Source organism: Mastigoproctus giganteus, chromosome 2, assembly GCF_048544385.1.
Source record: "Mastigoproctus giganteus isolate SK-2022 chromosome 2, ASM4854438v1, whole genome shotgun sequence".
Taxonomy (NCBI): Eukaryota; Metazoa; Arthropoda; class Arachnida; order Uropygi; family Thelyphonidae; genus Mastigoproctus; species Mastigoproctus giganteus.
The window spans coordinates 81,910,794-81,928,411 of NC_143576.1; the positions used below are offsets into that span (position 1 = coordinate 81,910,794).

Here is a 17,618-nt window from a genome sequence, read left to right on the forward strand (position 1 = left end):
TTCGGTTCTGTAAACAAACTGTTTTGTTAGTATTATTACCATACCGATAATAATAAATACATGATTTATCCAGCATTTGTTACACCAAAAAGTACATATCATCGATAATGAAGCTTTGCTTTCTGAAAAGAGGCAGAGGGGGGCTAAAGCAGTGTGCGATTTTTTTGTCCATTTTCTGAAGTACATTTTCGTGCCCAGATAAACTTTTTTTTTTCTTCAGATTTCGGCGAATCATGAACTTCAATCATCATGTAGTATGGAAAAAAAATCATTATTTTTAGGACGGGAGCGTAGCCCCTTCAGACCCTAACTGGGGTTTCCACTGTCTGCATCAGCTCCAAAGAGGAAGAGGGAAAACAAAGTTTTCCAAAATTCTTCACCTAAATTGGAATGTCCAACTTCTTTGTCAGTGCAACCTTTTCTACAATAGTTATGTTTTTATGTAAACCCCTGGCTTGTAGCCATGAAGGTTGTTATATACAGCAATGTGCCTTCTGTTTACAATAAAGAGTTCTTCATATGAACCTGTGCATGTGATTTAAAAGGCCACAGCCCTCCAGGCTACTTGATTTTCTTTTAGGCAGCGTATGTACAAATAAATCAGTCTTTATGTACATAGTCTTTTGGAAAAAATAATCTAAAAGTTCAAATAAAAATCAGCAAACAATGAATATGTTTAGCTACATTACCTCATTAAAATCATTTTCATAGTCAAATGCTTCAGGTACAAATCGAAATTTAGAAACTAATCAATCCATCGTTTATTATTGAGTCGCCATCTTGTTTTAGATTAGCAATTAGGCAGTTTATGACATTTCTCTAGCTATTTGGATCACAGAAAAAACATATGGCACAGAGATAATTTCCAAAAGTGCGCAATCAGTTCTAATGCGCAGCTTTGGCAATCCCTGACAATATAATCTTAATACTCTTAAGATTATATTGTCAGGGATTATTTATCATCAAATCTATGAAAATGACAGAGTTTTTCTTGAGGAAAAACTAGTTAGACTGCTGCTTCACAGTGTAACATTTAATTTTAAGAGCGAATTGCTGAATGGTTCTGTAGGCTGTGAAGGAAATTGTTTCAGAAAAACTGCCAAAACGCACGAAATCGAATTCGATTATTTACTGTGTAAACCACTGAGTTCCCGCCCTATCTGATTTGGTTGTAGTGTGTTATTCATACACAAAAAACAAAATATCAAATGACAATTTTCGTTTCTTCAGGTTCGTTGTCGTAAAAAAGTTCCTGCTGGAGATAAAGCTTCCTTATCGTCAAAAGTCGATAGTTGCCACGGGTTTCGATCAAGTTTCCTCACAAAGCTCGTGCTGTCATCTGCACACATTTATCGAGAGGCGTGTTCCTTATCGTAAAGTTTTACATCACCCATCTTTAGCCCACAACAAAAGCCCTTGTCGGCTAAAAATTGACCTTTTACGATTTAGTGGCAAAGATGTTGGTTACCACAGCTGCAGCACAGATCCTGTTCTTCTTGGCCGCCGGACTGTACAGTACGTATATTTATTGAACGTTCGTAATTATTAATACTTCGCACTTTACCTAGCCTAAATAAACAGTCAGTTAATGAAGAGTTCCTAAAAGAAAGCCATGTTCGAAATTAGTTCTTCTGCGATGTAATAGTTGGAGTCCTTGTGAAATCTTTCAAGTACATTTACTTGTATAAAGGCGGTTCCAACAATCTTGATAATTGCTGATCAGATATCATTTAAGACATATGGCTGATATACTCCTTACAGGATTCTCCACATCTATAACGTAATCATTCATAACAGAAAAATTATCATAAAAAATATAGTATGTGTAATTCTGCCTGAATTTATAAATTTACCATCATATACTGATTGATGGAATTTACTGAGAAGTAATATATAGTTAATTTTTTAGTTTGGTAGTTGAGGGCATAAACAGTTGTCAGAAATCTGATTGTCAAATTGAAAATGTTGATTACTTGAAAATTTTGTTGAAAAAACGCAGTTTTATATCTTTATGTATTGTTCTGTGTATTCTATATGTTTTTATAATTTGGTTTAGTTCGGAATAACGCATAATACCTACTCGTTATCCTAAAACCTGAGTACAAGAGAATCAGGGCATATATTTATTAAGAGATGTAGGAGGAGCTGTTGACATAGGAGTGCATATAATAGTTTGTAGAACGTATTTGAGCATCGTAGCTCCGTTTTGTACTAATATAATGTAGAAGAAAGTTTCTCCATCTATGTAAAGATCTTCCCCGTATTTATTAGAGTGGATTAACTAGTATATTAAGACATAAATACGCAGAAACTAAACGTTTAAAATTAGGGAAAAATGAAACCAAAATAAAAACACTGATAATTACAGTTTTAGTTCCGGTCTTTTGCTATGTTCTACTTAGAAGGGCATTCGTAAAATGGGACACTGGATAGCGATGCTGCTGTCTCACACTGTGAAAAAGGTCTAGGATCGATTCCTGCCACTGTCTGATATGGTAAAATACTTCTCTCAGGATGGAGTAGAGTTTTTTTTCATCCTAATGGCAGAGTTAGTCATATTTCCCATTCCAATTTGTAACCGAAGCTCAGGCTTTTATCTCTAAATAAATAGTGGCAAACATGCAGTATTATTCATAACTTCAGTTGTTGGGGATGCAAATTGTAAACAGTCCAGTCCTAACTATAGCAAGGATAAAAACAATAGGTGGCTCAAGATTGTGCACTTGGCTTCCCACTCTGTATATGGAAGAGAAGCTTAGCGAGTGACCTTGAAACTCCTGCTGCTTTTTATCCCTGCTGTAATCAGGAGATAGTTGCACAACACCTTGGCCTGACCAAACAAGAGTTGCGTGCTATGCATAAATGTAAAATAGTTGGTGCCTTCAGCTTAATATTCTCTGCACTTAATTCCTTTTACCGCTAAACAGCTAAAAAATATTAGCTTTCATCCATAACTTCTCCGTCATAGTTGACATTTATGTTCATCGTTCTTTGGTTTATACGCCACAGCGCAGTGTTCTCTGGAAAGCTTTGCTTGTTGACACTTTCGAAAGGTGTGAAATCGAATTCTGTAGTTCACTGGAGGAATTCATCAAAATAATTGCCTCGACAAGTTTTTATCCAATCAAATTGATTTGATCAAACACGATGATTTCCCCTTAACAAATCCAAGCTGTGTCTAAAGTGTAATTGCGTCATTGTCTAAATGATAAAACCAATAATCTGGGAAAATGCATGTCTCAGTGGCAATTGATTTGGCAAAATCAACATAAAATTAGCTTCGAGTATTAGGCCAATCCTCGAAAAATGACCTTCAAGCTACAGATCAAATCGCTAAAGGCAGGTAATATCCGGTCGTCTGCGAATGGGTCATACAAATATCATCAATGCTTATCTATTAAGAGCGGAGGGGTCTTCCATCAGTGTCATCAATGTATAATGGTGCTTTTGCACATTCAGTGCAAAAGCACTGTGCAAAATGTGCAAAATATTCAAGAAGATACCAGAATCTCCTCACTCCAGTCACAAACGAACTCCCACTCGCCTTTAATGAAACAAATGTCTCAAATATTTCACATTTTATAAAAATGATTACTGTACATCACCTTCTTTAGACAGTGATATCTCTGTCCAGAAACTTGGTAACTTACTAGTTACCATATGTATGGTGCATATGATCGTAGATTCTAATACAACTATAAAAATAAAACACCCAAACAAATAAACAAGCTAACGTTCCAACGCTCTGTTCACATATTTCACATACTTGCCACCGATTTGTCGAATCTTCACCATGTGCTAAATTCACTTATAACACTATACAGAGGGATTTAAATGGAGACTTTTCAATAGGACAAAAAATAGTGCTTCAGACGCTGCTACTCCTATGCCACGCGAAAGCCAAAAAAAGATGTTTCGCTCTTTGCTTACTTGAACACAGGTATCTGCTCCCCTAAATTTTAAACATGCCAATGCTTACTTTCAGTGAAGAATATGGTACATACTCTACATTTTCTTCGATATAGCCTGTTTCGATGCATTTTGGAATACTTTTTTGAAATTACCTTATAAATAGAATATGATCCACGATATATCTCAGCAGAAAGACGGAAAAACAAATTGTAAGACGTAAAAGAAGATTTCATTTTAATATTTTAGGCTTTTTTTTAAATTAGTATTACCAATGGCCACACGGTGCAAGGAAGCCTATGGCTTATGCTGCACCAGCCAAAAAAAAAATAATAATAATAATAAATAAATAAAAATAATAAGAAGAAAATAAAAAAATAATAATAATTAATAAATAACAGAAAAGGAAATGGACAAACTAAGCGTTTCCCTCCTCCCGTATGTAATTATCCAGCTGACATTTGAATTTCCCCCAAACTGTCAGCCTCTACCACCCATGTAGGCAACTTATTCCAGTAATTTATAACTTGCTGGCTAAAATAAGACTTCCTGCAATCCAGTCTAAACATTTCCCACCGTAACTTGAAATTATGGCCTCTATGGCCCCTATTTCTAGAATCATTTATAACCGTGAAAATTTCGTCTTTTCATTTTGCTTATGTCTCTCAGAGACTTAAACACCTCAATCAAGTCTCCTCTAAGGTGCCTATTTTCCAAGCTCAGCAACCCACATATTCGAAGTCTTTTTTCATATGGACGCCCTTTTGCCGATCTCACAAGGCGAGTTACCCGTCTCTGGACCCTTTCAAGAAGCTCGATGTCTTTCTTTAGGTGCGGTCTCCATACGTGAACACAATATTTCAAGTGTGGTCTGACAATAGCTTTATACAATAGGATTATGACGTCCTTCTCTTCTAGCAATTGTTCGATACATCAACGATCGGACACCATGGGCCTTCCTTGCAACCTGTCTACAATGCTCAGAAAACTTAGTCTGACCGTATCGTAACGCCCAAGTCCCTTTCTTCCACTACCGGCTTAGTTCAACTCCGCCAAGTGTAAATTATAATTCGCTGTTTAGGGTTTTTTTTATGAAATCCCCAAACACGAGATGTATTAGAACCTCTATAGTACTTAGTACCGTGCTTGGGTTGGAGGTTGAGAAGACGAAAGAAGATATTTGTTGACATTAGACTTGAATTTCTGTAGACTAATTTTCAGGAAATATGTACGAAGGAAGGTTGTTCCAGAAAACGGCAGTTGAATAAACGAGGAAGATGAAAAGTTGGTTCTGTGGGTTTGAAGTTGGACAGTAAATGGATGCTGGCTGGTGGCGGCACGTGTTCGGACTGTTTTGAAAGAGAGAGAGCGGGAATTATAGAAGCCAATTCAGAAGAACAGTGCCCATGGAAGTATCTGTAGAAGAGGCATGCAGCAGAAACAGTACGTCTATGAGACGAGTGGAGAGACTATGTTAGAGATGAGTCATTAATTAACCTAACTGCCTTCTTCTGAATGGAGTTTTGGGGTTACTGTTCCCCAGGTGCAATACCTTACACTTTGCTGGATTAAAGCATAGCTGCCATTTTTCTGACCATCCCTGAGGTCTGTCTAGGTCATTCTTCAGAATGACCTAGATAGACTTCAGGGATTTTTCCAATTTCCAGATATTGGGAAAAATTCCCTGCTGCAAACATGTTCATCTGTAGTAAGTGATCAAAGAAATTTTTAGCATCTCTGTTTCATTAAGGTCATTTGCTGGCCATGTATTCTTTTTAGTACTATGTAAAGCTGCCGTTAGTTTCTCAGCGGTAAAAGGCGGCTTAGTTTCAGTATTTTGGTAGTCATTATTTTCAGAACGGAGGTTTATACTGCATTTAGAGGTTTGTTGTCAATTGCTGACTGTTTCTCCCAGATATGCGAATTCTAACCAGCTACAGCATTAGCAGTTTTCACATCTCCTTTTGGCAGCTTGTTGATAACAGTAGGGTATACCACACCTCCAAGAGTCGGCAATACCACTGGTACCAACAGGTGATTGTCAAGACTCTTTTTCAGCTTAATCAGGATGGTATATTGGCTTATAAGATTTTTGTACGTTTCTATTCGGGCGTTGACTTCTGCTATCAGCCAACTTGATCTGTATCTCTAAAAGTGTTTCCTGGCCTGATGACCTTTCACTGGAGATTTTACAGCTCAGAGCACCAACAGGGAACTGCATTAGGTCTCTTGTTTCTTCCTCATAGAGATGTCAGCAGTGTTGATGATAGTGTCTGTTAGATTTTTGACCTGTTCATTTCGGTGGAGATGATTTGTTTTTCTGTGGTGATGCTCCTATTAAAATATGACAAGGGTATCTATATATTTTTCAAATCTACTTTGTTTTGATATTATAACGGGTCATATCATACACTTGAGGTGAGGGATCTGGCCCAGCCCAGTCGGAATGTAATTGCACGGTGGTTTCTTATCTTATATATATATATATATATATATATATATATATATATATATCTGATAATTAAAATAAATATGATATTTAAAATGATAGCTTCATATCCATATTTATTTATTTTTATTACTTTTGCCTAACTTTTACATCACATTATATATATATATATATATATATATATATATATATATATATATATATATATATATATATATATATATATATACACACACACACACACACATATGAAAACCCCAAACGTGAGAGGTATTAGCACCCATAGTACTTAAAACAGTGCTTGGGTTAGAGGCTGAGAAGACGAAAGAAGATATTTGTTCACATTGGACTTGAACTTCTGTAGACTCATTTTCAGGAAATACGTACGTACGAAGGAAGGTTGTTCCAGAAAACGGCAGTTGAATGAATAAACGAGGAAGATAAAGTTGGTTCTGTGAGTTTGCAGTTGGACAGTAAATGGCTGGTGGCGGCACGTGTTCGGACTGTTTTCAAAGAGCGGGAATAATAGAAGCCAATTCAGAACAGTGTCCGTGGAAGTATCCATAGAAAAGGCATGCAACAGAAACAGTACGCCTATGAGACAGCGAGTGGAGAGATACTGTTAGAGAGGAGTCATTAATTAACCTAAATGCCCTCTTCTGAATGGAACCTAAAAGCCTGAGAGAGGTTTTGGGGGCACCGCCCCAGATGTGGGAACAATATTCCATGGTAGGGCAGATTTTCGATGTCTACAGAGCGAACAGCTGTTTGGAAGAAAAGTAACGCCGAGAGCGAAAAAGAAAACCAAGTTTTTTCTATGCAAAGGAAGCAACATTTGTAGCGTGCTTATGCCAAGAGAGATTATAAGTCAGGGTAATTTCAAAAAGCGATATCATCTTGCCTAGAAATCGAAGTGTCACCAAAGATAAGCATAGGAGCTGAAGAATCTTTTTTGTGAGATATAAGACAAGACTGAGTTTTTTAAGGATTGAAATCGAATAAGTTGTCTTTTCCCCACTGGAGAATTATCTGGAGATCGGCATTTAAGGAAATGGTAGCAGATATTCGAGAAGTTGAAGCTGATTGAGCAATGCAAGGTTTCTCAAAAGGGAAAGTGGAATGCAATGTGCTATCATCGGCAAAACTATGGATTGGATTTTCAGTCAATGGAAGAAGGTTATTAATATACAAGAAGAAAAAAAAAGTGGGGGAAAGAACTGAGCATTGGGGGATACCAGCATTAGTAGAGAGGTTAGAAGACAGAGACATCTACCATCAACCTCAGTGAGCGATCAGAGAAAAAAACTGGATAATTAATTACAAAAAACAGTTGGCAAACCATAAGATGGAAGCTTGTTAAGAAGACCTTTTATGCTAAAGATGATCGAAAGCCTTTGTGATGTTAAGAGCAACTGCTTGTGTTTCACCGAACTTTTCCATTGAATTTGTCCATAAATGGGTAACATATGCCAGAATATCACCAGTGGATCGACACTGACGGAATCCATACTGGCGATCGTTGATCAGACGGAAGGTTTCTAGTAATTTAAGAGTTGGCGGTTAATTGATTTCTCCATTACTTTAGAAAGAGTAGAAGTAATTACAATGGGACAATAATTGGATGGGAGGGATTTGTCACCCTCCCATCCAATTATATAGGAACCGGCTGGATATGAGCAAATTTCCAAGCAGAAGGAAAAAACACCTTTGGAATATGAAAGTGAAAGAAGGCGGCAAAGAACAGGAGTAAGTTCAGGAGCACAGGTTTTGAGAACTAGTGGAGAAATGCCATCACCAACTGGAGCTCCATGGATCTTGATGCTAAGCTATAATGTCAAAATACTTCCGACGTTTTGAAGAAAGACCGACTGTGGTCTTCCTTTTGAAGACCACAGGAGGCTAGCAGGTCTGCTTTATGTTTTGCTAAAGTGACAACGGAAACATCTGGTTTTGACAGAGGTGAGAGCAGAAATGGGCAACAGTTGCGATCAGTAGCTTTTGCAAGAGACCAGAATACTCAGCTACCGTTTGGGCAAGAAGCAAGTTTTCTACTCTTAGCCTGTTCAAAATCTAGTTTGGACTGATTAATAACTGCTTTACAATTGTTGTGAGCTTTGGTTGGACGTAGTCCAGACATCTTGCACTTTCAAGTCATTAGTTTGACTTGGCACATTATAGCCTCAGACGCTATTGTGCATAAAACACTTAAACAACCAACCAACCAACCAGTCATCAGTTTCGGTCTGTGTTGTTGTAGCGGGATTTTAGGAGCCTCAGCGACTAAGGCCATATTGCTCCATGTATATTGTCCGTAAATTGCATGTGTGCTGAGGTCGATTTCTGTTTTCTAGTCAAAAAACTCCAAGTTTCCAGGAAAAAAACCATGCTACTCTCGCCTGAGACCGACTAACTCAGCCACGGTGTGAAAAAGTCCCGTAAAAATTCCTTCCGTCATCGAGGACTCTAACTCGGTCTTTTCCAACCGCTGTGGGGAAGACGGCGATCCTACCAACTGACTGCCCACGAGAGTGTCGGGTTTGTGCAGTAGCACACTGGCATCGTCACCGTTCTTGCCACATCGGGTGAAAAAGGCCCGGTTGGAAACCTGTCAATGACGCGAGAAACGTTTATGGGCTGTTTTCACTCCGTGGCTGAGTTAATCGGTCTCGGGCATAGATAGCAAGGTCTCACTCCCCCTCCCCAGAAACTCGAATTTTTCGTCCAGCAAAAAAAAAGGCAAATTGATCAGAGAACCCACACAATTCACAAACCTAATGCACTTCGGCAAAGGAATTGATATTCCGCGTGGCCCAAGTGTGACATTTATTTAGGTTACCATAGTTATGTAAACCACACTCTCGTGCAACGTATTTCTGTATGTTGGTAGATTGTGTAGCTATTTTAGAATTGTTAAAGAGGTTGTAGCAATGAAGCCCTCCATTGGCTGTCCGTTATTAGTTAAAGGTGATCTGGAATTTGCATCCATTAGTAAAAGAATTTTGCCAGCTGGTAGTAAGTTTTTAGTATTGTTGATAAGTATTGAAAGGAAGGGTCAATATTTTCGTCCGGCCTGCAATACAATGAGATGACATGGAAGGATCCACGAGGAGGAATTATATGGGCACAAGCAGCCAGTGGTATAGACTACTGAATTTTTTAACCGTGAGTTTGGTAATTCTGATGGTTATTGCAGCCCATATGGTGTCCGTAGAGGCTTCAATAATCTGTACCATCTTGTATTAAGGTGTAATGGTGCTTACGCATTACATTCTAGTGTAAGCACCATTACACCCATGAGTGTAGGGCTCCTAAATACAGGAAAAGTCTATTTTTTGTTCTTCCACGACCAGTTTTAACTGGTCTATAACTTTATTGGCTCTCTGGGCATTCTGTTGCAGGAACTTCGAAGCTTGGCGACTATGGGAATTACAAGGATTGCCCACGATCAACCATTTGTTTGTGCTGTTTCAATGTCTTTAAGTAGCGTGGGCATTTCCGGTCACTCACTCAATGATTGAAGGCAAGCAATGTACTTCTACAATTGGATCATTTATCTTCTTGTGTGTTTTGCAGTTGTTATATTCATGTATACAAATTGCACAATGGCCACGTGTGCTATCTTTTTGAGTGCAAGTGTGGGAAGTGTGCCCGAAATTTAGGCAGCGGTAGCGCGTTGGTAGAGGGAAATGCTTCGTATACCTGTGGCTGCTCTACCCTATATATATATATATATATATATATATATATACACCCTCTTTACAAGCTGCCACATCCTGGGTGATAAATCTGTTATCCAATTACATGATCGAGCAGACCTGGATTCAGTAGAATATTTCAAGTTAAATTCTGGTAAATTGGTTCCTATTCACATGCTCTGAAAAGTTTTTCACATATGTGTGTTCTGATTTCTTCCTTACTCTTTGTCTTGTCAAGATCAAAAATAAGAATGTTGGGACGTTTGTGTTTTGGCTTTTTTGTGTTCACATCCAGGTTTGTCATTTCTGGATTATTTCTTCTTTCAGCATCTTCTTTGGCGACTGTCTCTATAATAGAACCTGTACTTATCTTGCGCAGCCCTTTGATCTTAGCATTTGAAAATGGGTCCCTAAGTTTGCGGTGGTTTCTTGTTTGAGAGCCTCATTGGAATTCAGCGTGTTGCTTTCCGTGGGTCGTATGATTACAATATTCTCATCTCTCTTTTTTAGAATTGTCAGAGGTTGTGATTTTGTATGCTTAATTTTTTGTTGAGTGCCCTTTAAAGTCTGGGCATAGGATACAGTGCTTTCCCCCCGTTTTATCCATTCCTTTTCCTTTGTGTTAATTCTTGCTTTTAGAACCTTCGTTCTCTGTGGGAAGTTAATTGATGGATTAGCATAGAGTTCTTGCTGTGTTAGTCCAACATTTAATTATGTTTTCTTACTAAGACAGAAATTCTGCCAGATTTGTTGGCCATGAGTTCTAGTTGGAGCCTCACTGCTATTACTTTATCTAAGTCAGAGACAGCTGCCTGGAGGTTGTTTTTCTCTCTGTTGGTTATTTCCATTATCAGGTATGGCTTGGTTGGTTGGGGAGACTGTCCTCGAGCTAATTTTCATTCTGTTTTCTTTTTGGAAGTTGGGGCTGGGTTAGGTGCTTCATCCTGTGAGCATAGCTGAATAGTATTCTCTTCATTATTGGTATGAGTTGATTGTACTGCAGGTTGGAGGATTTGAGTCTCAGAATCAATACTCGTTGCTTTGTGATCTGTTGTTTTCCCGTTACCGCTTGAATACAGTGTTTTTACAGCTGAAATCTATGCAATCAAGATGGTTTTGATTCTTCTTGATGACTTTTTAATACACGGGGTCATAATATATATATATATATATATACAAACTCATTAGGTGCAATGATGGCTAAAAAACAACTCTAAGGATTGCCATCCACTTCTGACACATTGGTTCTCGGTTACTTCAACTCGATGAAAATAAACTGACTGTCAAGTTTTGCTGGATACCCAAGCACGTTGGAATAACAGGAACGAGTTTGCCGATCAAGTAGCAAGGCAGCTTTAATTCCATCCCAGTTCCTTATAATGATCACAACCAATCATACGACTGATATGTGCTGACTTATGATCTCAAATGTGGCATATCCAGACAGCTTCCTGAAATAAAACAGATTCCACAGCTGTGGAGATCCAGTTTCCGATTAAACAGGCATGGAGAGGTCGTGCTTGCGAGAACATGAATTTGCCATACGCATCTAACGCACCTTTTTTTAATGTTAGGGAGGATCGCCCCCAGAATCCTTGCACTACAGGTACCTACGTTCCGTTAAACATATTCTGATTGAGCATTATCATTCGGCTAGAATCGCATCTTTCAGCTTGCTGTTTAACTTAACCTTTGCAACTAACTCACATTACTGGAAATGAGACCGATTTATCAGAGTTTTGTTTTACCTATGTGAAAATGGTCAATTTATGTACCCGCTCCCAGGTCTATTTCGTTCATATCTTGATCAACACTCCAAAGTAACAGGTGCAATTCGGCCATAGTAGCCCGTGCTCCACCCAAGAACAACTATGAACCCTGAATTTGTCGATTTATGTCGATCTCGACTAAGTAAATGTTAACTAATATTGCTACTTTTTAAACTACTTTGAAAAATCCAGCTTTTTGTACCGCAATTTGATATTGCTATTTTAGGGACTCATTACAATGAATGTCTCCAGAGATCTAGATGATCTAAGATATTTCAAATTTTCCCGTATATATTTCTGTTTTATAATCCACTGCACCCGAATTCTTTCCTCATTTATTTGAAGCATATCATGGATTGTATCGTGTTTTGCTCGAAAATGTTAAAGCCTTGTCTAGAAATTAATTGTTACTAGCTATTTTATAAAACTGAAGTACAAAATTATATTTAAATTATTTTTAATGTGCCTTGGTCATTTTGTTTAAAAAGTTCACAATTTTGTTTCACAGATGATACAGTTCCTGTGACTCAAACCCCTCCGGTACCAACGACACCGCCAATCACCAATTCTACCAATTCAACGCTTACATCCCTGCGACCTACAGGAAACTCCACAGGTCCGACTACTCCGCTGCCTACGGGAAACTCCACAAGTTCGACTACTCCTGTTCCAACGGGAAACTCCACAAGTTCGACTACTCCGGTTCCAACGGGAAACTCCACAAGTTCGACTACTCCGGTTCCAACGGGAAACTCCACAAGTTCGACTACTCCGGTTCCAACGGGAAACTCCACAAGTTCGACTACTCCGGTTCCAACGGGAAACTCCACAAGTTCGACTACTCCGGTTCCAACGGGAAACTCCACAAGTTCGACTACTCCGGTTCCAACGGGAAACTCCACAAGTTCGACTACTCCGGTTCCAACGGGAAACTCCACAAGTTCGACTACTCTGGTGCCTACGGGAAGCTCCACGGGTCCGACTACTCTGGTGCCTACGGGAAGCTCCACAGGTCCGACTACTCTGGTGCCTACGGGAAGCTCCACAGGTCCGACTACTCTGGTGCCTACGGGAAGCTCCACAGGTCCGACTACTCTGGTGCCTACGGGAAGCTCCACAGGTCCGACTACTCTGGTGCCTACGGGAAGCTCCACAGGTCCGACTACTCTGGTGCCTACGGGAAGCTCCACAGGTCCGACTACTCTGGTGCCTACGGGAAGCTCCACAGGTCCGACTACTCCGGTGCCTACGGGAAGCTCCACACGCCCGACGTCTCCAGAGTCATCCACGGGAGCGACGTCTCCAGAACCTACAAAAGGTCCTCATAAACCTAGTAAAGGGGCAGTTGCCGGCATTGTAATTGGTGTTCTGCTACTGTGTGCTATCATTGGAGGGGTAATCGTGTACTATGTAAGAAAACGCCGAACGGTACCCGAAGATGAACAAAAACTTTATTAAAGGTTTCTTCTGCCGCAGCATCAGAGATTTATCCGTGATAGAAACCAATAAACTGAAACAAAATCAGAGAAGTTCATTGTTCAATCCAATCATGGTTTAATAATTTCTTTTTAGTAAAATGATTTCATACACGAATCTGTAAATTGAAATTCATGTAAATATTGTGAGAACGTTGGAGGACATAAATTAAAGTCAAAATTATAAAGTATCATCTTTCTGTGTTTATAGGAACAGCAGGGCAACCAATCTGGTTGCCCTTCGTGGAACCATTTATAGAAGTTTTCTTCAGAGCTTCTGAAAAGCGTTAATGTTCTAAACTCCAGTATTCTAATACTTGATGGCATCCAATATTCTAAATGCGTTATCACAATTGTCTTATATAGAGGGGACATACTTTTTCCTATTTGCGAAGAACAACATGGTAGGACCATGTAATTTCCTAGCCACATGTTTAAACTGCACAGTAAATGACATCTGATTGAACATTAGCTCCTAAGTCGTTTATGTTCTGAATCGTAACTCTTGTTCCTCAAGCTTATAAGTAACATCTGTCACGTCTTCGAGCTATATGTCCTGCCCAAGACCATTTTAGTTCTTTACTTTTGATAAGTATGTCCTTTACTTGTGTTTTCCGCCTAATCTATGTGTTTCTCGTCTTATCTAACAGTCTGCTTCCCAATATAATTCGTTCCATTCTTCGCTGTGTAGTTCTCAGCTTCTCTTCCATTCTTTTGGTGAGTGGCCAAGTTTCACTTCCTTAAGTCATGGTGGGGAGTATACAATAGTTCATTATTTTACGTTTCAGACAAACTGGGCTATTGCTCCTCAGTATGTGACTATATTTCCTGAATACTATCCATCCAAAATTTATTCTTCTCTTGTCTTCCAGCCATTTATCATTATTACAGCTAATAACTTGTCCCAGATAAGTATGACTCCACCTTTTCAATTACTGCTCATTCAATCATTATAACCCTTTCTGTGGCATACTTGTTCATCATTACGTTTGTTTCAGCCATACTCATCTTTAGTCCAAAATCCGTACTAACTCTGCATAACCGATTAAGATTTTCGTCTAATTCTTTGGGATCGTGACTTATGACCACAATATCATCGGCAAATCTAAATGGTTTAGGTACTCCCCATTTACATTGATTCCTTTCTGCGACCAGTCTAATCTTCTGAAAGCTTCCTCAAGGGCAGCAGTAAATAATTTCAGAGATATTGACTCCCCTTGTAGAATACCTTTCTCAATTTTAAATTTATTGCTGTCTTTGTCTAGTCTAATAAAGGAGGTAGCGTTCTCATATATTTTCTTCAAAATCATAATACGGTATATGGGGTATCTATGCCTTGTCTTTCCAGTGCTCGAAACATTGCCTTATGCTGTATGGAGTCAAATGCCTTTTCATAATCCACAAATAATGGTGTTTTATATTGGTGTTTGGCATAATGGTGTTTTATATTCATTTGCTTTTTTCAATAGCTGTGATATTATGTGAAGGTGATCCATAGTTGAGAATCCTGCCCTAAAGCCAGCTTGCTCTTTTGGTTGATTCTCATCAAGTATTCTTTCTGATCTGTTAGTAATGACCCTTGTGAACAACTTGTAGATATGGGATAGCAAGCTAATTGGTCTATAATTTCTGATTTATCTCCTTTCTTGTGCAGCAAAACTATGATTGCATTATTCCACTGCTTAGGCGTCACACCTTTTCTAATGCATTTTGTGGAGAGTCTTGGCAGTTTTTGTGTCATGTCTCTTCCTCCCAATTTTAATAACTCTACAATAACTTCATCTTTCCCCGGAGTTTTCTGATTCTTCATTTCGTTCAGCGCATGTCCTACCTCATCAGGAAGAATATCGGGTATGTCGTATGTGTTACTAACTTGCGATCCATCTTCCCCACTGCTGGCATCATTCCCTTGCTCCTTGTATAATTCTCTATAGTAGTCTTCTGCTATTTGAATTATGCCTTCTCTGCTATTTATAAGTACATCATTGCTATTCTTCATTTTCAATATCATTTTTCTTTCTGTATTACTGCTCATGGCTGCTGATTTAAATCCTTTGTTGTCCCTTAACGCTTGTTCTACTTTTCTTGTGTTAAACCTTCCTATCCCCTCTCTGAGTCTCTTTCTAATGGCTTAACTCAGTATACTCAATTTTTTCCTTGTCAATGGTTTTTCTTGCTCTTCATTTGTCGTCTTCGGTTCATCATGAGAAGTGTTTCTTGACTGATATTTTTCTACTTTTGATTTCTTTTAACCTATAGGTTTCTTGGACTTTATTGATTGTAGAAAGTTGTAGTGTTCCTCGTCGAAATCTTTGTACTGAACAGTCTGCAGAAGCTCGAGCCTGTTAAGTTCCAATACATACTTTTCTCCTCTTCTTTTATCTTAAAGACTTTCGTATTATTTACTAGTCAGTTTTTTTCCTTTCTTTTCTTACATCTATATCAAGTGTGCATTTTACCATTCTGTGATCACTTCCAACATTTACTTTGTTCAGGACGGTAACGTCATTCGCGATATCTTCTGTTAGTGAGGATGAAGTCGATTTCATTAGGGTTAATCCATTTGGGCTCTTCCAAGTTCACTTTCTGTTCATCCTTTTCTTGAAAAAAGTGTCTCATTACTGACAATCCTTGAGATTCAGCAAATTACACAAGTCTAATTTCTTCCACCAATTCCAGAATTTCCTATCGTTCCCCTTTCTGCACTATTTTGTCTCTTTCCAACCTTAGCATTGAAGTCCCCCATAATGATAGTGGAGTGCGTGTTCTGTTCATCTAGAAGACTCAATTTCGGTGTACATTTCTTCAACCTCTTCATTGTCACGGCTCGATGTTGGTGCATAAATCACTATAACCTTTAGCTTGTACCTCTTAGAAATCCTCAGCAGTAGTCTTGACACCCTTGGTGATCTACTTTTCTTTTGAATTCCAAAATGTTTGTTATATCTTTATTGACCAGAAAGCCAACTCCACCTTCGCTCCTTTTACCATTGGTGTACAGCAGATTTCCACTTGATAAACTTATTGATAATCAACGAAGATAACTAATCACTTGATAACAAGTGATTCGTTTCTTCTTGTTTCAGCCAAACCGATGATGTTCCAATTCACATTTTCTAGTTCCATTTCCAGCTCTAATTTCCTGTCTTCACCGATGAGCGATCTTACGTTGTAACAGGTCAAGTTCAGTTTCCGTGCATGGCAGCCTGGTCGTACCCAGAGATTCTTAGCAACCTCTGCTTCCACTCCGATCCTCTCGCTGAGGTAAGAGGGGGAGTGAAACCGCTAGGGACTGAGGGCTACTTGTTTCTTCGTGCTGTCATGTGCTGGAGAGTTTGGTCTTTTCCTCTTCATGCTAACAAGGCGTCTCGAAGAGAACCACTCTACACGTTCGTTGCCACCTAAGTGACATAACAGGGCTTACCCGCAAGAAGGTGTGCATGAGTGATTTTAGGGAGACAAGCCAACCGAACTTCTAAATCTTCTGAAAAAGAAAGATATTGGATCCATCAGTGTTTTAGACAGAGTGTCTGATAACACACAGAATGCCTGTTCCCCTCTATCCCTTATATGTACGGTGCAATAGCGCTCTATAAAGCTTTCGTCATATATTCATTGCAAACACAAGAATACGTTATCATTTTTTGAATACGTTATCAGTTGATTTAACTTTTAGGTCATTTATATATCCACATGGATCACCGTATATCTTTTGGTATTCTTAAAACTGATAACTGTTTACGTACATTACCTGTTATCACCTGACAAACATACTGTGGTTGTAGCAGTAGGGGCATGTGATGCAAGAAAGCATGTGTATGAGCTTATGCAGTATCAGCCAAAAAAAAAAAAAAAAAAATCACACCATTCCCTCCAAATGCCTGTCCAGTTCCTCCTTAAATTTATTCAACCTATCAACTTCCACAACGACAGATGGAAGTTTGTTCCAGCAATTAACCACCCGCTGGCTAAAGGCAAATTTCCGCACATCTATTCTACATCTGTCTTTTCTTAATTTGAATTTATGCCCCCTTAGGTTCGTAATCTGAACAAGTGGAAGGATCCCATCAGAATTCAGCGTGCTCAACCCATTCAAGGCCTTATATACCTCAATAAGATCACCGCGCAGGTGCCTAGTCTCCAGCCACTGCAGTTTGCAGAATTTAAGCCTCTCTCTTGGTAAGAGGATCCCTTCATTCCCCCTCACCAATCTTGTTGCCCTTCTCTGTACACGCTCAAGTAAATCTACATCCTTCCTAAAATGAGGCCTCCAGACCTGTACGCAGTACTCAAGGCGTGGCCTGACCATTGCCTTATACAG

General features: G+C 39.0%; 1 protein-coding gene across 2 annotated transcripts in view; it reads left to right on the forward strand.

Moving 5' to 3' along the window:
• The window catches only part of LOC150089367 (uncharacterized), a 164,720-nt gene extending 151,371 nt beyond the window's left edge, over window positions 1-13,349 (forward strand). For both annotated transcript variants that reach the window (XM_090368549.1, XM_090368550.1), the window contains exons 2-3: window positions 1,231-1,515; window positions 12,331-13,349. In XM_090368549.1, coding sequence (XP_090224675.1) covers window positions 1,458-1,515; window positions 12,331-13,280 — 1,008 coding nt within the window. In that variant the 5' untranslated portion in view covers window positions 1,231-1,457 and the 3' untranslated portion in view covers window positions 13,281-13,349. The remainder of the gene's footprint in view (window positions 1-1,230; window positions 1,516-12,330) is intronic.
• The last annotated feature ends 4,269 nt before the right edge of the window (window positions 13,350-17,618 follow it).